The sequence below is a fragment of the Solea senegalensis genome, linkage group LG13 (genome assembly GCF_019176455.1).
Source record: "Solea senegalensis isolate Sse05_10M linkage group LG13, IFAPA_SoseM_1, whole genome shotgun sequence".
Taxonomy (NCBI): Eukaryota; Metazoa; Chordata; class Actinopteri; order Pleuronectiformes; family Soleidae; genus Solea; species Solea senegalensis.
In genome coordinates, this window is record NC_058033.1 from 2,340,012 (window position 1) to 2,362,970 (window position 22,959).

Sequence of the window (22,959 nt, forward strand, 5' to 3'; positions counted from 1 at the left end):
AAGCTTTAGCTTCAGCCTTCATTCTGTTCGGTTCACTAGTGAGAATTTAGATAGTTCTTTTGTTATTGTACATATTTTATGTCTATTGAAAATGAACCATATGATTACAAAAACTAGAAATAGTAATACTAATAATAGTAATACTATATATATATATATATATATATATATATATATATATATATATATATATATATATATACATATATACATATATATATTCATTGCTCTGTTTATTAGAGGCATGGGTCTATTTTTCATGGGATACATACCCCTCCTGTTGTTATTATATTGTATTGCATTACTTCTATTTTTTGTAATATTTGGTTATAAAACATGGACATAATGTGCTGATATGAAAGTGTGCAAAATATTGTTATATGAACAGTATTATTATTATGATTATGAGATTGTATTATTATCACTGAGCGTAATGGTGAAATGTTGAGTGTTTTCATCGAGCCTCTTGCTCCTATTGGCTCAGTGGCGGACCACGTGGTCTGGCAGTCACGCGCCTTCCAGGAACCCGTCAGGAAGAAGAAAAACAAAACAAACCCGATAGAGCTGCGGCAGCGTGTAGACTCCATTGAAAAGTGGGCCTTATTACCTCCAACTCGAGAGCACACAGAGGTCCCGGGCGAGGAGAGGCGCGTGAGGGGACTTTCCTTGATGTGAGTGGCTGCGGTTTGGTGTGTATTTGTGGAGGATTAGCCTCGCAGCTAACGGCAGCTTGGCCAGTTGTTGTGTGTCGGGCTTCAGCTGGGATGAGGAAGGGGGCGGACGGACGGAGGCCATACTTACTCACTCACTCACGGTGAAGCTGCGGTGGGTGAAAGGAAAAACACAGCCAGTGTGTTCCGCGTTTTAAACACACAGGAGGTTGAAGCTAACGCCGTCCGTGTGCTGTGTTTACATACACACACATATGTATTCTGTCACTGTGTTCGCTTGCTAACAGCTCCAGGCTGAGATCGCGTCCGTAAATGTTGGGGCTAAATCTGTCAATATTAAAAATAACCATCAGTTAGTAGGGAAAAAAATTAGATAAATGCTATTTCTCCTTTAACTCGCTTAAAAAGCTGCTCTTATGTAAGCGTATTAGCTCTGGACTGTATCTTTAAACTACCCCGTGTCTTTTATATTAGGCTTAAAACGCATCAAATATGTCTTTTGGGTCATTACTGATGTGTATTTCTGGTAAAAAGAGCGTAAATGTGGTAATTTAAGGCCATATGCTGACTTTTTTGCAGATAGAGCAGCTCGAGGTACACGCCCCCCAACCCCAAACACATTCACCCAGTGCTGCTGGAGGAAAAAAAAAAAAAACTCGACACAGCCAGAACTTTCCATGTGACCTCAAATACTCAAAACACCCTAACCTGATTTGTATTTACACAGTCGTATATGATTTCTATAATATGATTTTTAAAAAACTAAATTAATATTCTAACTGTTTTTCCTCCACTAACTTGACTTGACATAATCGTTATAGTTCGCATCTCCTTGTGTACGGAAATGCTAACAATTTACGAATTCAGGTTGTGCTGGTAAAGTGGCAGATTTGGCTGTAAATGTGTTAAATATGGGGCTATGTAGGCCACGGGCACAATGTAGGCCTCCAACTTGTTTATCTTCTGCCTCAACCTAGAATGAAAAAGGCTGTTTGTTATAAAGCAGCTCTCCTGTGATTGACAGCTGTGGCAGCCAGTCAGACGCTCGCAGGGGCGGGGCTTTGTCTTCGACGGACCAATAGGAAGGAGAGATTACGTGGGTGTTGGCACAGCGGGTTAGATTGAGGTTTGTTATGCTTTGCTGAGGATCTGTGCTGAGTGCAGAGACTGGAGACATACTGGTGACATTTATGTCTTTATTGGTGTTTATTATGAGTCGTTTGTAAACTGCACATACTTGCTTGTTTACACGAGTGTGGTGTTTATTGTGATGTGGTTGCTTGTGCTGTAAAGCTGTGCATCCTCAAAACAACTGAATGCATCTCCAGGAGAAGAGATTTTTTTTTTTTTTAGATGCTTCTATGGATATGTGTAGGTTTTAACTGTTTACCCTTTCACACCTTTCTGTGTCATGTTTTTCTTTATGTGTTGGCATTGTGGATCTTTTATATAAGGGTTTTTCTTTCTGGGAAACTGCAGCCCTTTGTGCTTTCATCTGCAGATGCACTGTCACTACCAGAGCTGCTCGTCCATTACAATTGCTTTGTAACAGTGGGGAAGAAAACAACATTTAAATAACATATTTGTGTCGATTTCACACGTCTGTTATATAATCATGTGGGTTAAATTCATTCTATATATTCCTATTTAATTGAATTATTCTTTGTTGCTTCAAATAAACCCTTTTCGCTTCAACGTTTGTACAAAACAAATCAGCATTTAGAGCTACAGTATGCAACTTTTAGTGGCGTTTTGATGATGTTATTGTTCTGCCTCTGGTCTACTAGAACAGAAACATATAACATTATTTGTATGCTGCATCCTTTGTCTGAAAATAGGCGATGTCAAAGCAAAACTATCAGACCTGACTGAGGGAGTGTTTGTGTGTACAAGCAGCTCTAGGGCAGAACAATAAGTGTTTATCCCGTCAAACTGCTGAACAACTGGGTTTTTTGGGTAGTAGGATTCACTTTTCATTGTCGCTCCTTTGTGTTTCTGTTGCCTCCAACTGTCTTGACATCAAACAAATTATAGAGTCATGTGGAGCAGATAGGCATAATCCGCCCTCTGTGAATTGATCTGACACTGATTTGAATGTAAGGGACGTTTGTTTACGTTTAAAAGTTACGCGTTACGGTTTTAAACATAACTGTTGATTTAAATACACAATTTTTCACATGAAAATTTATGTTCAAATTGTATTCTTAATGTTGAGAAAATCATGAGATCAAGATGGGTTACAAATTTTACAATCACCAGTTAAGTCTTTCATGCATGTTGTCATTATGCTTTCTGTGCTCCAGTCATTAGCCAAACACAATGATAATGATTCGACCACAAATTGTATGTCTTTTTATTTTTAATTATTGAAGCAGAAGCCACACAATTCTGTTTCTCTGCTGCTATTGGATTTATTATATTCAATTAAATATTATTGATTTGGGTTGACAAAATAATGTATTAATCTTCCATTATCCTCAGGGACATTGGCATAGGCATTTTCACATTTAATTTCTGTAAAGATTAGAGATAAGATTTAAAAAAACAATTGTCAAATGATCAGATTATTATAACAATCAATTGTTACCCAACTAGTCCCACTATTTATTTAGTGACTTTGTAATAGTTCCTAAATAATTTAGATAAATGTATCTTTTAAATAGCAGACATCCTGACCACTGCTATGACCTGTCTTGTCAGAAAAAGCACAGGTGGCTATAATAACAGTTTTTCACAAAATCTTCAATCCCTTAGTGAAGGATATTTGATAGTTACACCTGTGTTTGACAACTTTAAATGTGCACTGTGAAAACAGTCATTTACCACCGCACTGTAATGACTTTGCATCCCACCTAAGGCTGAAACAACAATCGAATAATCGATTATTAGTGAATTACTAAATTAACGCTGTCATGCTAACACTGTTGCCTTAAAGCAAAAAAAAAATGTGGGTTTGTGAAACCGGTCTGTCCGAGTTTTCATGTTTTCCTGATGTGGGTGTGAGTTTTTTTCTGGATTCTCTGGTTTCCTTGTACAGTCCAAAAACATGCCGAGGTTAATTTGACACTCTATATTGACTGTAGGTGTGAGAGTGAATGGTTGTTTGTCTCTGTGTCCACGGTGTACCCTGCCTTTCTCCCCGGATCATCGGGGATTGACTGCAGCTCCCCACGATCCTCGCGTGGAAGATAAAGTGATAGACAATGAATGAAAGTTCTCTTACTTTTTGGCTTCTTAAATTAGAATATTTTCAGCTTTTCTTGCTCTGTGGACAAAACAAGACATTTGAGAAAAAATGATTTTGTTATATCTAATGTGACATATTTTCTTGTTGTTTCTTAAATGCTGAACACTTGTGACTTGTGACTCTGAGCTGCAGAGTTAACTAAAGTGTGAGGAATTGGAGAAGCCCAAACTCTTGAAATTAAGAAGTTAGAACAGTAAACCAATCACAGTAGGTTTATTCTGGGCTTTGTAAATGTGCAAATGAGTTGTGCACTCTGGTGCTAGAGTTGCTAAGAACAGAAGAAAGAATTTGCACTTGTAGCGCATCCTGGTCCCTCTATTTATGACTCATTAACTGCTGCATCAAGTCTGTTGAACATCATGATATACATACTGACATAGTTTAGACATTTTCTCTGATAACTCACTTAAAAATGGTCAAATCAAACAGCAGCATTGTAATAATATCGATGTGAAGTTGCTACCGCTTGCTAGGATGAACACTTTTCTTTGTCAAGTGGTGAAGAAAACTGAAAGTCAATATTTAATCAATAACAGTGTAATGTAGCTCTGTCTGTTTATTACACACCAGCAGTATTACTGCACAAAAAGCCATATAAATTAATAATTAATAACACAAACCTGTAAGCATACTTGGCATTGAGTGAGCTTTTAGTGTCTGTTTGTCTGTGTCCATGCTGTACTCACATATATGATTTGTGGCTTAATGACCTTTCATGCCATTTGCAGAGATTTTCCTGCATGCTCTGTTTTAACAAACAGATATGGCATCTCATGCTTATTATCTCTGTAGGTATCGACTGCTGTCAGAAGGTGCTTCCTTCCAAATAAGACACTGGTGATTGTCCCACTTGGATCACGTCCAGTGTTGTGAGGTAGCAAATGTGAACTGTTTGCATGACAGAGGAACTGTGACTTTAACAGAGCACAGTCACAACTGTTCTGTTTTCATTTAGCTGGGAAGACAAGCAGAGGTTTCTTGTCAACAGTTCAAAAAATATCCTCATATATCTGTTGCTTGTATTTGTCGTGATTTTGCGTGAGATAAAGATAAAAACAAGTTTTTAATCATTGAACTGTACATTTTGTCATATAGCTAATAATTACTGCTTTACCCATGGATTTACGTTTACCTTTTAGAGTGACATTTCTATGACAGTTTTGTTCTATCCGCAGTGATTCAATTAACTCCGGCACTTAGTCTGGCGTGCTACCGACAACTATTTTCTCCCTTCTTCTACCCCAACCGGCTGAGGCAGATGTTCATACACCCCTGGTTCTGTCAGAGATTTAAAAGGGAGTTTTCTCTCCCTCTCCACTGAGTACATGCTCATTGTGTTCTTGTTGGGTTTCTCTGTAATAATTGTAAGGTCTTGACCTTACCATGTGAAGTGCCTTGAGATAATGTATGTTATCAATCGGTGCTATACAAATACAATTTCATTTTATAAATGTTGTATTAATACCGTTTATGCATTTGTAGAATGTGTGAATTTTATTTTTCTCTCCCCCGTAAATTTTATTTTCTATTACAATACTCTCTGTCTATCAGATTATACTGTGAAGTGGTGCTCAACTTTGTTACACAGACATTGAGCTGGTGGAAGAACCTGTTAACTGCATGTGTGAATCTGTCATCCACACAGGAAATCATATTTTTGTGAACCGATTGCATTGTGACCCCACATGTTAGTCAGTGGAGGCTATAAAAAAACCAAAAGATCTTTTTGTAAAAGACAAAACTCCATTAGAAGACAGATTATGTGTCTAACATTTGAGCTGCTGCCGTAGAGAGTGATGTATCCACAGTGCATCATGACAGCCTATTAAAAAAAGTCAATCAAATTACTGAGAGTGAGGAGAGTGTTTTATTACCTGAGCTGGAAAAACAGAAGCCGTTTCTTGTTTCAGACTCAGACGCATGTAAACTTGATGCTGCGTCATCATGTTATCTATAGTTAGAATATCCTACCCGTTATTGTCTGGTAAAAATTATTTAAATTTTGTCGCCTCAGAGTGAGCCTTTCATGTGTAAGCAAGAACTGTCACTACACGATCTGTACAGGAAACACAATTTGTTCTTAGCATGTGTGAACGTGCAGCAACCTCCTGTTACGGTGTGGATCTATTCAATGAAATAAGAAATCCTTACCACGACCTCTTTTGTGTGTTTACTTGTTTGAAAACTGCCCGTAAATAAAGTAAGTAGCACGTGTGTAGAACAAATTGGGTTTCCGGTACGGATTGGGTCGCGACAACGCCCTTCCTTTATATAGGCCACCATTTAACTCCACCATGTTTCGACAACAGCTGAATAGACAAACCCACCAGAGAGTGCATTTCACATTTTGAAGTGGAAGCTTGTCCCACAAACATCCTCTCTGGTATGTAAAAGCCACTATAGTTTATTTATTTGAATCTGCAGTCTCACCATCAGAAGTCACTAATTCCTTTAACTGTCCGTGTTGATTGCGGTTATCAAAGAAAGCTGAAATTGTATGTCCCCCAACAGGAGGAGCTATACAACAACACCTAGCCCCAACAATAATCAAAAGCCTCATGTATTGCTGAGTGATTTGATCCGGGAGTGAATGCTGATTTAACACATTCCCGCTGATTTGAGCTTAATCCCTCAAAATTAGCTAATAGAAAAGATCTAATTCTTGCGTCTCTGAACTACTGTATGTTTGATCAAACCATGAGAAAGAAATGCAGCTCGGATTTTTTTGGGCCCTGTCATGCTCGGTCATAAATACCTGGTTCTACATCACAGCCTGTGTCAGCTATCGAGCCGACTCAGCTCCTGGGAGAAATTTAGTGCAGCTTTTGACTGGAGAGGTGAGAATTTCAGTGACTCGGTTTCTGCATGTTCGCTCCGTGGTTGTGAACGCTGTTCTGTTCCTCACTTAATATAGCACATAGTCTAGATTAATGCTTTTGTTTTTGTTGTGTTCAGGCCATATGTTTCCACATTCTACTTTTGCCACCAAATGAATCCAGACACAGCTGCCCAGGAAGGAAGTACATGCACTGAGATACGATGATAATCTCACTTTGTATGTCTGCAAGGTCGAGTTTCTAAATTTACCCATGGTCATGTGTTTGCATGAATCTTAATGTGCCTAAACTTGTGCGTTAGCATGTGCCATGGTGTTTGTAGAGGTGTTGCATTTGTAAATGTGGCCATACGTTTTCTCTGTCACTTCCTGTTCCCTTGTAAAATGAATAAATAGACGAGGACAGATCTCAGGGGTGAAGAGTTCAGTTCAGTCAGTCAGCAAGCATAGAGGGGAAGTGATGTTGTCCTCCAGCCTTGTGGAGGAGTGGTACTGGTGTGTGTGTGTGTATGTGTGTCAGATGTTGGCTGCCAGGGTCATCATGTCTCCATGTAGATTCTCATTTGTTTGCTATGCAAAAGCAGAGGGGGACCAATGGTTGTGGTGCAGTTTGTAGGTGGTGTGAGACGAGCAAGAATGTAAACATGTTGAAAATTATGAGAAAAGAAATGAAAGAAATGCATCAGAGTTTGTGAAAGTCTGTTAATGGACTTTCTAGTGATGTATGTTAGAGAGTGAGTGGACACATCATTACATTTCAATGTGTCATGTAAATACATACATTTACACATAAAAGTGATTAAATCTGCATCTTTTGGATTTTTATTTTGTGATCATTGATTCAAAAGCTCTCAACTGCACTCATGTATGAACATGTATGACCCAGTCTGAAAACACTCACTGACTCAGAATACAATCAGAATAGTTCAGTAGAAGTAATAATTTGCTCCCAGTGTCGTGAAAATTCTTAGACACATCTATGGCAAAAATGCATCTTGGGCTGCAGGGGATTATTTTTGATGTATTACTATGAGTGGCTACTGGGACAATTTGGCAAGTGTAAAGCTGCAGCTTGTCCTGTGTTTTTTTTTTCTTCTTTTTTTCTTCGGGAAAAAAAAAAACGATTTAAAATGATGACTCAGTTCTTTCCTGGGATTTCATTAGTCAGAATTTGGGCTTTTGACTTTTTGTGGCATGAGCTAGTTTGTGCAAAGTGTTGGTTTTGTCCGGGATGGAAAACTGCTTTAGTGCTTTAGTGAAAAGCTGTTTTCAGATCCAGCCTCTCATCCAGCAGTTATCAGTAAACACAGGGAGGCCTGGACCCTGGAGGCAGCAGTCCAGGGTTTCCTGGCAGCACCGTGTCACTGTTTTACATGTTGTGTTCCTTGAAAGATAGAAGGGCTATTCCTGTGCCAAAAGGCCTGACTGTTGTCATATGGAAAAAAGGCCAATTCTAATAAAACTCAGTCTGGAGTCCATAAGTGAATTCACTCCCCATTTCAGTGAATAGAGGGCAGTGATGAGTTTGCTTCAGTGTGAAATAGTGCACGTCTTCAGTGTTGGTTTGTCTGTTTGTGAGCAGCACAACTCAAAACAGTCAAGAACATATTTTGATGAAAATGTGGGAGTAGGTCATGGCCCAAGGAAGAAATGATTCGATTTTGTTGATGATCTTGTGATTCCTTTACCGATCTCCTTTGTTAATAGAACGGTGCATTTGAGGTTTGAGCTTACTGAGTGCTTTTTCTAATTTAGGACTGCAATGATTAATTGATTATTACATTTTCCTATTTGATTAACTGCTTTAGTTTAATGTACAATTAAAACAAGCTAATTTTCCCACTGATTAATTGGGAATATTTTCCGGTTTATTTTCTCTGTATGAAAAGCAAGTCATTAAAACCTGATCATTTTGGTTTGTGGATCTTAGAACATCATCATTTCTAGTTTTGGGAAACATCCATCAACATTTTCTGACATCTTGTGAGCCTAACAACTCCTTGGTTAATCAAGGAAATAATCGAATGATCAGTTATGAAAATAATTGATTAGTTGCAGCACTACACTTAAAACATTTATTTGTCTAGCTGCTTATTATAATACAAGCAGTGGAGAAGGAATAATAAAGGAATAGTTCTCAACTTTTCTCACATTTTCCAGTTTTTTCTTGTTTATAAATCTTAATTTTGTTTTCAATACAATTTTTGTGTAATTGGTGAAATAACCTGATACATTCAAGGTATCAATAATGCGTTAAAACTCAAAAGTGTGTGGGGATTTAGTAATCCAGATTGATCTGTAAAAAGTTATTTAAAGTCCAGTGTAAGTTTGCATCTCTTTTGTGTTTTATCTCTGAAAACAAATTAATATTTTGGTGTTTGTTTTATTTTATTTTGTCTGTTTTTAACTAGTCTTTCACGTATATCCTACAGTCCAAATCCTAAAGATGTCACTAGGCATTCATAGAAATACCAGTGAGCATTTTATTTTTATTTAAAAACAAAATTACAATCATGTATTACATTTCTGTTCATTGGTTAATGGATTCAGATGATTTCACAGTTACTATATTGATTTTTCACGATTGTGTCCTTATTTTGATTACACGTCACAGACCTTTTCTTTGTTTTGTTTGAAAGAATGTTATCATCAATCAGTTCCACATCTTAAGGTTTCGTGCAGACTAACAAACAAACTCTGTGGCTGTGGTTAAATTGTCTCTGCACATTTTTGGTGGCTTGTCACTTTGTTTCCTTTCCGCTTGATTTTAATAGATCTGTTCTCTCTGTCTGTCTATGTTTTCGCCACAGACCTACAGCACAGAGAGAGCCACAGCAGACCAGACCAGGTAGAGCCCAGTTACTGACTCCCTCTCCCCACCCCCATCCCCCTTCCAGCCTCAGAGGCTGCATCCACCAACTCACCGCGATCGTCACACTCAGCAGTAATTTACTGTGCTGATCAGACAGAGTCACGCCACTGGGACTGGACAGGAGACCCAGAGGTTCCCCCCGCTGGAGCTCTAAGCTGTGCCTGGCAATGCCTCAGGTAAGAAGGACGACAGATGGAGGGAGGCTGTTATTGACAAACGGGTGTTTGGCTGCTGCAAATGCCTGAATGTTTGATTATTTCCAGCTGTTGAAAACTTGCAAAATCAACAAAAAATATTATTGTAATATTAATAGGTCTGGTTAATAATTTAACCCAGTTTCAGTACATATAATGTTCACACACTATAACACAATTTGAGACTTAACACATTATTGCTGTGAAAGTTTTGCCTCAGATTTGTTAAATCATGTTTAACGTGTTTGTTGTCTTCTGTCAATAAACTGATTGAAAACTACAATTGAAGGTGATATAATATGTAGAATATGTACAGCAGCGATCGCGCTTTAGTGTTTAAAACTGTCCCTGTAATCACATCAACATTGCTTGAGCGTGGATCCAGTAGGTTGCCAGATTTGACAAAATGTGGAAATGAAAGAAGTTGCACTTATGCCTAATATTTTTTATACACGTTGAACCCATTTGGTTAATGATCCCGTTTTAGCAGTAGGCAGAAGTTTGAAATTGAAATTGTGTCTGCTTCAGAGCAGCAGCCTAGAATTGTCACATGGTTAAAGGAGACAACAAGACAACAATAACAGACAATAAAAACATTATGTTAAATGTGGAAAAGAGAGCTTGTGTGGGAGAGCGTTGGCTAACCTTGGCTCAAGGTTTCCACACCTGGAGAAAAGTATCCACACTGACATGTCTGTTGTGGTCCGTTGTCAACTTCCCCTCTCTTTTTTTTCAATCATTCATATTTAAACATATCTTTGCTGAAGGGGCAAATGTTTCCTCTTCTCTGGTCAAGATTCTTTAGAGAGGCGAACTGAGGCTTTTTAGGTTCGGTGTCATTCTGCATCTCTGACGTTTGTAGCCAGCTGCTCTCTGCTCGCAATGTTTCTTTTTTAGCGTCAAAACGTCCTCGTCAGTAACAAAACAGGAATGCTCGTGTCAGGATTGCTTGTTGTTATTTGTTTGTATTTCTAAAATTATCATTGACTAATGTGTTAATTCACAAATGTTTATTCCAGTATCAGTCAGCCTTCATTACACACAATGTAATGCAATGTTGATTCATTTTTGGAATATCCTTTTTCCTCCTGTTGTGTTGCAGCCCAGCGTCAGTGGGATGGAGCCTCCCTTTGGGGACGCCTTTCAGAACTACTCATTTGCTGACCAGGCTTTGACCAGCACTGAGCTACTTGCCACCAGCTCTGACCCAGACTTCATGTACGAACTGGTGAGTGACTGCACGCACAAATGCACACACACACGCACTCACACACACACATTCTTGTACAGAATTCTGAATGAGAACACTCATAGACATTGCATTCCCTGGCCCCTTATTCTAACTTTAGCAATCACAACTAAACGCCTGACCCAAACCCTAAAACCAAGTCTTCAAAAAGCCCTTTAAAGTTTGTTTTCACAGGCTACTATAGGCATACAGGCACACATGCACACGTAAGTCATCTAACAAAGCCTCTTTAGTAGGCTATATAATTTCACTTCCTGTTCATATTTGCAGATATCAGCCTTTTCTTTCTACTGATTGCTGTCAACCTCAGTGAGCGTGTGAAGTTTCTGTTGCTGCTACCGCTCGTCACTGGCGAACCACTTTTAAGAGTGAAGCTGCTTTACGTTATGAAAGTGGGATATCACAGTTAGTCGTGTTGTTTTTCAAAGCGAGGCTGTCACTTTTAAGGATTGCTGGGAGGAAGAGAACAAACAGAAACTATTGCAGTGAGATGATCAATGCAGAGCTGCAGATGACAGGCTCTGAATGTGGTTTGCGAGATACGCCACACCTCATCAAGGTAAACAACACATTTGACCTTCCTGTGACGTGCAGTGGAAACACACTTGAGTGGTCACAGTTGCTCAGCTCAGCATGACAATCTCCAGCTGTTATGGAAAAAAAATAGGTAATATGATACAGAGTACACCAGCATTAGGAAGCATTCAAGCACTGTATGTACTACAAAAAAACACTTGGATGAGATTTTTACACAACCTTTACAATCATTTAAATTAAAACAGGAACGCATGACAGACTGAATTTAGTTAATGCAGAGTAAAGGAAGACATTTTGGCTCACTGGGATGCCTTAATGTTATTAGTACCTTGTGCTTACTCTGCTGAAGTATTTATATTCACCATTACCTGCTTGTAAATTTCAAAATCAAGACATTTTTAGACTATTCTTCTCGAATCAGTATTTTGAATCATGCATTCTACCCTCACCTTTTCTGGTGGATTGCAGTCAAGTAGTAATAAAAGTAAGCAGCGATCTATATGAATTTATATGTCATTATAATGGAAATAAATAAATGAAAGCGGTCTGGTCAGCCCATCTGCCAGCGTGGCATTTAAATCATTGATCTGTGTCTAATTGTTTATCGTGTGTGTGTCGCAGGTGGGTGATGTGAGGCAGCTTCACACAGACAGATCACCTGTCACCACTCACTCTGTCAGCTGCAGGTGTCCACCTTTATTTCCTGCCTGCTGTAGACTAAACCACAGTGATTCACCGTCTCTGCTCCATAGTAACACTTTAATATGCAGGATGAGCTTTCATCCCTCGAGCGTGAACAACTGACAGATGCGGCTTGGCTTGATGGCTCCTGTAAACTCTTTGACTATGTGTGAAATAAATCGGTGATGTGATGTGATCCACCCCATCTCTCCTGTAAAGACAAACGTCAACACAGGTCACATTTACCTCAGAGAGGTGAAGTGCGTTACATTTTGACAGGTAGCTGACAGATCCAAAACATCACAGATTTGTTAGTTTGTTTGTGCAGTTTTTGTGCTGGAGGAATTACGTAAGACCTTAAATAGCAAAGATTCTCATCTTTAAACCAGAACTCACTTGACTCACCTTTATCTTTTCCTTCCCTCTCCAGGATAGGGACATGAGCCACCGACAGAGTCCCTGTGGGGACAGTGTAGTGGGGGCCGGGGATGGAGGAAAGGAGGTTGAGGGCAGCATGGATCAGCTCATGGGTTTCGGCGAGACTGAGACGGTGTGCAGCAGCTCAGCGTTTGAACAGTGGGACTCCTACTGGGAAGACCTCACCAGGTACTGGGTTATTTATTAATTGCTGGAGCTTATTGGAGTTAGAGTTGGCCAACCATTTTTAATGACATCGCTTATAAATAGATAATTATTAAATAACCTGCATGATGTTAATTAGTAAGGTGGCAACAAGTCATAACATCACCCTTAACAATCTCATCTTCCATTTTGATGCCTTGAGAATCATGAGTCACCTGCTACTGGGCTTCTTTTGGATGATATCAGCTATCGATCACACTGGTTTCCACTCCTATGTGCCATGCCTTATTGTCTATTTTTCTTTTAGTGGCAACAGTAGATGTAAGATAAGATAGATTTGCCCCGCAGTGGGGAAATTTACATTGTAGGGTTAGTAACGTAACATTAAAGAAGAGCTGATATTAGCGATTGTCACTTGAGAAGCAGACTTATTTTCCCATAGACTTCCATTCAAATTGAGTTATCTTTACAAGCAGTGAATGTGCTGACAAGCTACACTGATAAGCTTCAACCGGCAAACTGGAAGACGAGTATGTCCACTTTTTATTTTAACCTAATTGCCACCACACAATTATTCTCATTGACTTGCTTCAACAAATGCCCGTAAAATATTGACAGGTTTTAATAAGACAGTGTTATGAAGAGGAACGGGGAAATTTCGTCTCATCAGTCATTATCACATATTGTCTTTGTTTCTCTATACACTTTGTATATACATGAGTAAAGTAAAGTTTCCACTGTGTGCCTACAGATACACACGGCTGGCCAGCTGTGATATCTGGGGAACTAAAGAGGTGGATTTCCTTGGATTGGATGATTTTTCTAGTCCCTACCAGGATGAGGAGGTGATCAGTCGAACCCCGACCCTGGCTCAACTCAATAGTGAGGATTCTCAGCCTGTGTGTGAGACCCTCTACCCCCCTGCTGCCGACCTGACCCTGCCCACGCCCCAGCTTCAGACTCAGCCCTCCCAGTTTCCTTGGCACAGTAAGAGAGCCCTGCACCCAGGCCAAGGATCTGGCCCTGGCTCTGCACGGCCCTCCCAAAGCTCCACATCTGGTTCTCGTCCCTCCCGCAGTCTTCTCCCAGACTTCCCTGAAGGCTCCCAAAAAGCCACCAGGCCTGTGCCCTCCAGCACTGAAACTGTGGCTAAGAACCAGAACCATCTAAGTCTCACCCAGAACCACAGCCAGGCTCAAAGCAAGACCCCAGTGCGAGGAACCAAGATGCTCGCTCCATCATCCCATGGTTCTGACTTTGTTCGGAAAGCTAAAGTTCGTGTGAGTGCCGTGCAAAAGGCTCAGCCAAACCTTCCCATCCAGCCAGATCCAAAGTCAGTTCCACCTCTACCTCTCTCCCAGCCCCAAGACGAAAAAGCTTCCACTTCAGCGTGTGCTACATTAGTGGGATTCCCTGGTGCTGCAGCCGGTGGCTCTGGCACCCTGACAAGCTTTGAGAGGAGGGCAGAGGGGACAGGAAGGAGAGAGATGCCTGTTGGCTGGTCCTCCTCTGTGCCTCAACTGGTGGAGACAAACCAGGCCCTGGAGGGCAGCACCTCTGGGCTGGTGAGTAGTGGTGAAACTGTGGCAGGGGCTAGCAGCAGCAGCAGTCCTGGTGTTCTGGTTGTCGAGGGCGCTGTGGAGAAAAGCAAGGAGGAGGAACACAACTACTCGCTGTTCCTGACCCGCAGCCAACAGGCCGGCAGAACCCATGCCCAGCTGGACGAGGATGAGGAAGAGGAGGATGAGGAAGAGGCAGATGAGGAGGAGGAAGCTGATGGACTGGAACTAGACGACGAAGACCACGATGAAGGATTTGGCAGTGAGCATGAGCTTTCTGAGAATGAAGAGGAGGAGGAGGAGGAGGAGGAGGATGATGACTATGAAGCAGACAAGGACGACGACATGAGTGATGCCTTTTCTGAACCAGGTATCCTTAATTAAAGTCTGGTTAATGTGTAACATATCACTGTCAAACTGAATTATTGCTCTCTGTTTTCCTTAATTTACCTACATATTCTTAAGTTCTCGTCTCTTTTTCTCTCACCTCTCTCAGGCTGTGACATGGAGCTGATGGAAGACATTAAAGGCCTGACAGCAGGAGTCTCCACCCGGAAAAGAGGCAAGCGTCGCTACTTTTGGGAGTACAGCGAACAGCTCACCCCCTCCAAACAGGAACGTATGCTAAAGCCGTCTGAGTGGGACAGACACACGCTGCCTAGTAACCTGTACCAGAAGAATGGGCCTCTCCATGGTATACATACATATACACATACAGACACTTCTACTATATGTATATGTCTTTTTCTAGAGGGTTTAAAATACATTCTTGTGAAGTTATGGTTTGGATTTTTTACAGTAGCAGCCACAACAGGTTTCATCCCGTTTGCTGTGTCAGTACTCCACATGCAGATGACTACACAAACTTTTTCCTTCTTTCCTCCTTCTTCTTTTCACCACGAAGGAAAGTACATGTTGAAAAAGTCGCGTCGCACAGATGTGGAAGACCTGACTCCCAATCCGCGAAAGTTGCTGCAGATCGGCACCGAGCTCCGCAAACTGAACAAGGTGATCAGCGACTTGACGCCGGTGAGCGAGCTGCCGCTGACTGCACGGCCGCGCTCCCGCAAGGAGAAGAACAAGCTGGCATCCAGGTAAAATGTGCACAAATGCAGTAGTTGAAGTCGAGATGCTGATACGAGAGCAGTGTGTCACATTTCGCGCTGCCAACAATCTGATGTGTTTCTGCAGAGCTTGTCGTTTGAAAAAGAAAGCCCAGTATGAAGCCAACAAGGTGAAACTCTGGGGACTCAGTACAGAATACGGTATGTTACTACGCCTGTTTCTGTATTTATACCAAGTTCATCAGCCTCTAAAAACATCTTAGTTATGTCAATCATCATCAGGTAATTTTACCATAATTACAGCACTCTTATGTCAAACAAATACTGTCAACACTATTACAATTTTATTGAAGTCTTAATAACAGTATGTCAGTATTAGATGTTTTGTGCCCATGGTAATCTGAGCTCTAACATCTTCCTGTATGTCCTTGTAGATCGGCTGCTCTTTGTGATCAATACTATCAAGGAGGAGATTGTGGCACGAGTTGAGGACTCTACTCCCCGGCCGACCAACATGACTGACACTCTGGAGCGGCTCATCCAGGAGACACTTGGTGAGGATTAAAAAAAGTAGCCCTACTGAGTAAAGTTCATATGATTATGTCTGTGCAGATTATTTTTAATGCAGGTCATTGTTATACAAAACGGTGGCAACGGGCTTGAAGTTTCTTTCTTGAAGGCCATCATGATTAAAAAAAAAGAAACAGTGTTTCCAAAGTATTTTATATGATGACCCACTTTGTAAAGATAACAAATGCTTAGTAAAGCCAGTTAAGTTCAGTTCAGTTGCCTACATTTTAACCTAAAAGTATGTTAGATTCAAGGCTTGAAGTATCTATGCTTCATACGACTCCCTGTGTCAGTATAACAGTGTTTTGTTTTTGTGTCTGTGGAGACACAGAGTGATGCATTTTACATCACGATTAATTGAGGGATGTCTGAAGCACAACAGCTATACTAGTGAAGTGAGATAGCAGCGAACTTTAGCTTAAAATAAACCCCAGTTTGCTAAAATAGGAGTGATGTGAAATGAATGTTAAAAGAGAACTTTAGGAAGGATTTAGCCCAGGTTCTCTGAAACATGAGCAAAGTTGTGACAAGGAAACAAATGTTGAAAGAGAACAGTTACATACCGAATAAAATCAATTCAGATTGAGTTCAGAGCTTAATTTTCCCCAAATTAGTTTTGCAGATTACAGTACACAACAAAAACAATGAGAAAATAATACAACAAACATGGACATAGGTCAACATAGAAGCACATGGTACAGTTGTGCTAATTAATAGTATTGCTCGCACATAGAATTAAGGAAAATGTATGCAAATGTGTGCCTTTTATTTGGCAGCCCAGTCTCTGGGAATGACTGGTTTAATTTTTCCAGACTTATTCCAGACATGAAGTTCATCATCTTTGCACTTGAAATTCAGACACTTCACACGAGCTAAACATGTACAGATTGGGGCCAAATGTAAAAACCCTTTGGAAACCCACTGACTTCTGAGATTAAAGTCAGAATTCTCAGAAATGTTCTCTCTTCTTTTAAAAAAAATATTTTGTCCTTCCTGTCTGACTGTATGCTTATGTGTCTCTGTGTGAAGTGGCATCACCTGTTGCTGGGGAGACGTCAGACTTTGTCAACAAGATCTTGGAGAACACAGGAAGCGGCGACCCCACTGGAGGACTTGTGGGACTGCGAGTGCCCACTTCCAAAATCTAGACAAGCCGCTGTCCACCGAGAGGAGTGGACTCAATATTACCACCGTGCTGTCCCATTGTAACTATGCTCCCCTCTGCATGCCCCTCCAACCCCGCACACATGTACACATTCTTAGTCACACAAACACACATACCACATGTTGTGTGTATGTATGTGTGCTTGTTAACAGCCATGCACCTGTATGGCCCATACAACGTAGCTTCCTGCCTCTGCATTCTGCATGCAGAGTCGGCCCGTCACCGTTTCCCCAACCCATCATTAGCATCTGTTGGGAAACGCGCCTCTCAAAGCAAACAATGGTCGGGTGTATAGCTAATAGCACGTCCTAAATCCACTGGTGATTCTTAGATGTGTTTAACATAGCATTGCGTTGGGTTGGTTGAGTCGGAGGTTCACTTCCAGGGCTGAGACAGAGACAGTCACACGAGTGCAACCACTGGAATACTGATGATGGAGGATGAGCTGTTACACCATCAAAGGTTGAAAAAGGTTCCGGGTATCATTTCCTCGAAGAGCTTCACTTCACATGGCAACGAAAGCGAAACGTGGGATGTTCAAAATTGACCCACCGATTAAAGCACTTCACTGAGAAAAAGAAAAGAAAAAAAAAAAAAAGCTTTGGTTGCAAAGACAGCTGCAGAGGGAAAAAAAAGATTCTGCATGTTCTGAGGCCTTATGGGGTGGCAGGAAATATTTTGTATTGAAGGCCTAAATATGTTCCTGCCATCCCCTGTTTGCCAATCCGCTTGTTGAAATGTGGGCGTTATCTCCTCACAAATTAATGCCACAAACAAAACAAGGACAACAAAAAGCACTTGCTGAAGCTGAAAGTTAAAAATGAGAAACTACAGTATGTGGCATCCTGCTGAGTTGGTGACTCAGTTGTTGACCATGTGGAGAGGAAGCACATGTAGTTTGGTGCTTATTTTGGCCTTGTGCTGGTTATGACTGGACTGGGACTGGGACTGGGACTGGGAGTGGACTGTGAGGAAGATCATGGTGGTGATGAAGAAGACACGAACAGTGATCCATCTCCTCCAACAGTCTCACACACACACATGTACATAGAGGTGTCTCCCAGTGAAAAGCAGCACCGGCTCCCCTTTTTTTTGTACAGTAGAGGTGACCAGGCTAACAGTTTGGTGTGTTCATACTAGTGTTTGATCAAAGTTCTATTCATTGTGCCTTTTTTATGTATGTATGTGTGTGTTTCTGTGAGTGTGAGTGAGGATGTGAGAGGGACTGAACAAGGAGAGGTGATTGGACAGAACTCCTTGAGGTTCCATTTTGAGGAGAGGACTACTTTACACTGAGGGTGATTGTTAGTGAATGTGAGGAGGGAGACACCTGTCGGGGTTTAGTGTGTATTTCAGTTGTTTAAAGATATTCTGAATGTACATAAAAACAAGTGGAAGCTCTCGTTGCGTGATGCCACAGAGTCTGTGTATATAGGAGGGCTCTGCAATAGATTACTTGTGGTTTTTGGTACTTTTGTCTTTGAGGGTAAGGGTTAGGGGTTTACCTGATATTTTCGTTTAAGAGTTACAAAAAAAGAATATTTGCACACTATATTTTGATTGTTTTTTGTACCAAAGACACATGCAACGAAAAAACGGCGACCAGCCAGTTAAAGTAAGGTTTTGCACAGCTTACCTGACGCCGTATTGAATGTAAGAAATGTGGGAGGGTCAGGGAACTTCATAGAACTGTGAAATTAGTTTGGGTCCAATTCTGTACAGAAAAGGAACATTCATTATTATTACTTTTTATTTTTATCTAAAATTTTACTCCATCTGTGGGGTTCTCCAGTTAATTAGTTGCTGATGAAGCACTTCATTCCCGAACTGATTCCTCTATCCACATGCTAATTGTGTTAACGCTCTTATTTAGGACAAAAAACGAGAGCACTCGTAGATAAGCTATGTTTCCTTTTTTTTTTTTTGCTTGTTTGTCAAAGTGTCATCAACAGTAACCAAAATGTTTTGTTCCTGTGTAGAAGTCTGTACGTAGACGAGGTCTAGTTCATCCACAAAATATTATCTGAATTGTCTTTTTAAGTACTGTATATAAGAAAAACATCAGTGATATATCTCTATCAAAGGTGAAATGCCACTTTTCAAGATTAATTTTAAGCATGAAACATTTATATAGCTTCTCCTTGCATTCAGAAAATTAGAGGAAAAATCGGAAAACCAAAAAAAAAAGAAAAAAAAAAAGTTATTGTTATATTTTTGTATTATAGCCGCCTGCTCGCTTTTCCTGATGGTTTGGAAGTATTTGCTGGTCGGATTCTCCAAATGGAGGGAAGGAGTTGTGGGTTACAGAGAATTTATTCCAGACAAAATGCAACACAGTCGTATGTCTAAAGTCGAGTCTGTAAGAGAATGACAACAGGCTGTCTTTAGCACAGATAGGGACGTGGAGATGAGAGGGCTGATGAGGAACCAGCCGCGGTGTTGTCATAGACGCTGTAAGAAAGCCAAAGCCACTCGATTCCGTCGTAGACTGATCTAGATTCAGCACTATGCGTTGCCTTTTTTTTGTCCTCCCGGTTTTCACACATATTCCTTCTTTAACCGTGAAGCGGGTTGAATTCTGCATTTCCTGGGATTGGCATCACTTCCTCAGAGGTTCCCCTGCTCATCTTAATCTGCCTGGTCCACAGCAATTGTTGCTCACTAAAAACACACAGCGTTACAAAGTTCGGGCCACCAAATGGCAGCGCGTCCAACCTTTAACAATGCATGTTGCCTGTGTATGCGTCCCTCTCTGCTGCCTGCTCAGAGGAAACTCTGCCATTCCCAGGAATTTCAGAATTCGGGCCTGAATTCACGCATGTAGTGGGCAAATGTCATAAAAAACACTTTATTGATGCTGAATTCAGGTTAGTGTGAAGTGCTCCTTCGCATAATGATGATGGTGGTGCAGAGCTGTGGTCTTTGTGTACCATGTGATTGAATAACGACGAGTGCTACATACAGTATATAAAGTATATATATATTTTTACTGTTTTCCATTTTGTCTAAAAAGGGAGAAATGGTGCTTTTTTCTGAAAGGAGAACAACGAGTATCCATCATTCTTATTTGACTTCTTTAGTCTAGTTGTAGCCTAATGACTTGCTCTCCCCTGCCGTCCATAGCTATTTTCCTAGTAGTGATTCATTTTTGTAAATACACTATAAGTTAATATGTATCTTATAAATGTTAGATATATGTATAGAATACTATATCTTCTATGTTTGAAAACAAAAGCACTTTGTCCAAAAAGAGAAAAAAAGAAAGAAAAAAAAGAAGCATTTTTTTTCTTCCATTTGCTGCTAAAAGGCCTGGTGTGAATGCTGCAAGTGTACTTGATGACTACTTGCTAGGATTGGTCTATTACCTGAACCGGCTAGGTCTATAGACTAGCGAGAACAAGGTGTAGAGTGGTATGTCCTGACAAGGGTTGGATCTCCGTGTTTCTGGAGTGTTGTAGTGATGCCAGGTGATACATGAGAGCGAATCATTGCTTCAGGCTTTGAGAGACGATAGATCTGTGTCCTGGTCAGGGACGGTGTGGACAGTGTGTGTTTGTGGTCTTAAAAAAAAATTAGGGTTTTGATTCCAGGGCCCCTACATTGATCCTGATGCTGAGCCCCTTGGCGTCATGATCCATTTGCCTTCAGTAGAGGTTTCCTATGGAAAAACTGATTCTGCTTTGGCTTCCTCTTCAGGGTGATGTACAGTGTAGACACATTTCTCCAGAGAGCTATATTGTTATCATTTGTAAACTGATTTCTACTTGTGACTTAATGAGGAGGGGGTTTTAGCCTGGGACGGCCAGGAAGAGCTTGTTTGAAAAGATCTTCCTGGCCGCCTCGGGGGAAGTTACTATATCACTGTACTGTATGGCAAGCCAATTACAAATGAAGACTCAATCCGGACACTTATTGCCTTCTTAAATAACTTCACAAACAAAAACAATAACGTGGCAGACAATTCAGCGTCCCAGGGTGTGCGCCTGAGGTTTATGATATTGTTCTACCAATATACGGACAACAACAACAACAACAACAACAACAACAACAAATCCATTCAGCCTGATTCGCTCAAAACAACCTTGATTGAAGTAGCAGACGTGGCAAAACGTACCTGAAAAAAACGGCTTCAAAAGCTTGAGCTCGTCGTGCCCAGTCGTTTCCTTCGGGACAGCATTTGGACGCCTCTTTTTTTCAGCTGCGGTTTTGCCCCGGTCTGGTCGCGGGTCAGCAGCGGTCAAAGGGCCACTGGCTGACGGCCGGCAGAGAAATGCGTCGCGTGTGTTTTGCTGCCGATCACGAGGCTGGTTCAAGAGAGAGTCCTCACAGGTTTTTACATTTAGAATGAGAGGCGCAAGCTGTGCAACTTTACATTCAAACCAGGAGACTCTGTGGCATTTTTAAACCGTCAAGGAAATGAGTGAAAATCCACGCCAGTAAAACTATTCCTTATTCTTTTTTTTTTTTTGATTTCTGATAAATCCTATTCAGTCAACTATTAAGCTAATAGAGTGTGTAACATTGTGCTACTCTTGTCCAATACAAGCTAAGTGGATCCATAAAGCTCTTCTTCAGCAAATCAGGGTAATATCGTTCTTCTATCTGACATACTGTATGTGACGACATAGAAAATCAAAAGAAAATATATTTATATTCCAGTTATTGTCGCCATTCTTTACTCTGTACAAAATATTGTACGTGTGTGTGTGCGTGTTATGAATTGTCAATGTCAATCACTATGGTGCAATGATCTCTACACAAAGTTTAAAAAAAGAAAAGAAAAAAAAAAAAACGGCCAACGGATTTGTCACAAGAATTAAAACACATTCTCTGTTCTTCTCCGAATCCCACAGTTTTTTGGACTCTCGGCTGAGATGCAGCTGGTGTTGTCTCTCACGTGGTGCTGATTGTTTTGGGTTTTTTTGTGTTTGGTTTGTTTTTCTATCAAAGATTCACGAGTGAAATTAGCACCTGTCACAAAACCGCTGATTATTGTCATCAGACCAGACAAACTCTCTCAATCACTTTCATTGATTCTGTCAATTAATGGCATGTCGGGTCAATCAGAGGCAGATTCACTCTGAACAACCACAGACTGATGCGTTCTGTATTATTGACTTGTATGATCATTTCTGTTAATTGTACCATTCTTTCTTTTGTAAAAGCCAGACTCCTGGATTTGATGTCACTGCACAGAAACAATGGAGGGTCTTATAACTCATAACTGCGACAATAATTCAGTATATATAATGTATATAATATATCTGTAGTCTGTTGCTTTAGGACATTACTTTTATCACCTAAAATGTTAACTTCCAACCTCAAGAGGAAAAATTTGGTAACACGTGGTTTTCTGGTTTTATGCAGTGTTTTAGATTGTATACGTTCAATTAGGTCATTCAAATAAAAGTGACAAAGGATTAAAATCATTATACATTATGGTTTTTGGAGTCCACTTTAGCACTTTTTAGCCCGTTTGCTTTAGTTTAACGGCAGAAAATAAACTGTTAGCGGCTGTTTACAGTGGAAAAAAGTTCTGATAATGTTTACTCTTATGTTTACCCGTAAACTTTGCGTTCTACAAATTCTATATCTGTAACATCACTTTTACCAAATATTCTTCGTAATCTGGGTTTTTGGGGAAAAAACCATCGTTATAAATGACCTCATTACTGGCTTTACCGTCGAATCTCAGAGTCTGGCTTCAACTTTTATTTTTCTCCGAGACATTT

At 40.5% G+C, this 22,959-nt stretch overlaps 1 protein-coding gene across 1 annotated transcript; it reads left to right on the forward strand.

Moving 5' to 3' along the window:
* Positions 1-527: 527 nt before the first annotated feature.
* Positions 528-21,859, forward strand: crebrf (creb3 regulatory factor). Its single transcript, XM_044041707.1, has 11 exons — positions 528-671; positions 9,565-9,602; positions 9,720-9,802; positions 10,923-11,048; positions 12,718-12,893; positions 13,621-14,798; positions 14,925-15,122; positions 15,333-15,522; positions 15,620-15,693; positions 15,927-16,046; positions 17,092-21,859. Exons 3-11 carry the CDS (start codon positions 9,794-9,796, stop codon positions 17,208-17,210), a joined length of 2,190 nt encoding a protein of 729 aa, XP_043897642.1. The 5' UTR covers positions 528-671; positions 9,565-9,602; positions 9,720-9,793; the 3' UTR covers positions 17,211-21,859.
* Positions 21,860-22,959: the final 1,100 nt, after the last annotated feature.

Excerpts from the sequence above, each read along its gene's own strand:
- crebrf (XM_044041707.1), top strand. Across the intron at positions 11,049-12,717 it reads CAGACTTCATGTACGAACTG|GATAGGGACATGAGCCACCG; the intron begins GTGAGTGACTGC and ends TTCCCTCTCCAG. Across the intron at positions 14,799-14,924 it reads TGATGCCTTTTCTGAACCAG|GCTGTGACATGGAGCTGATG; the intron begins GTATCCTTAATT and ends CACCTCTCTCAG.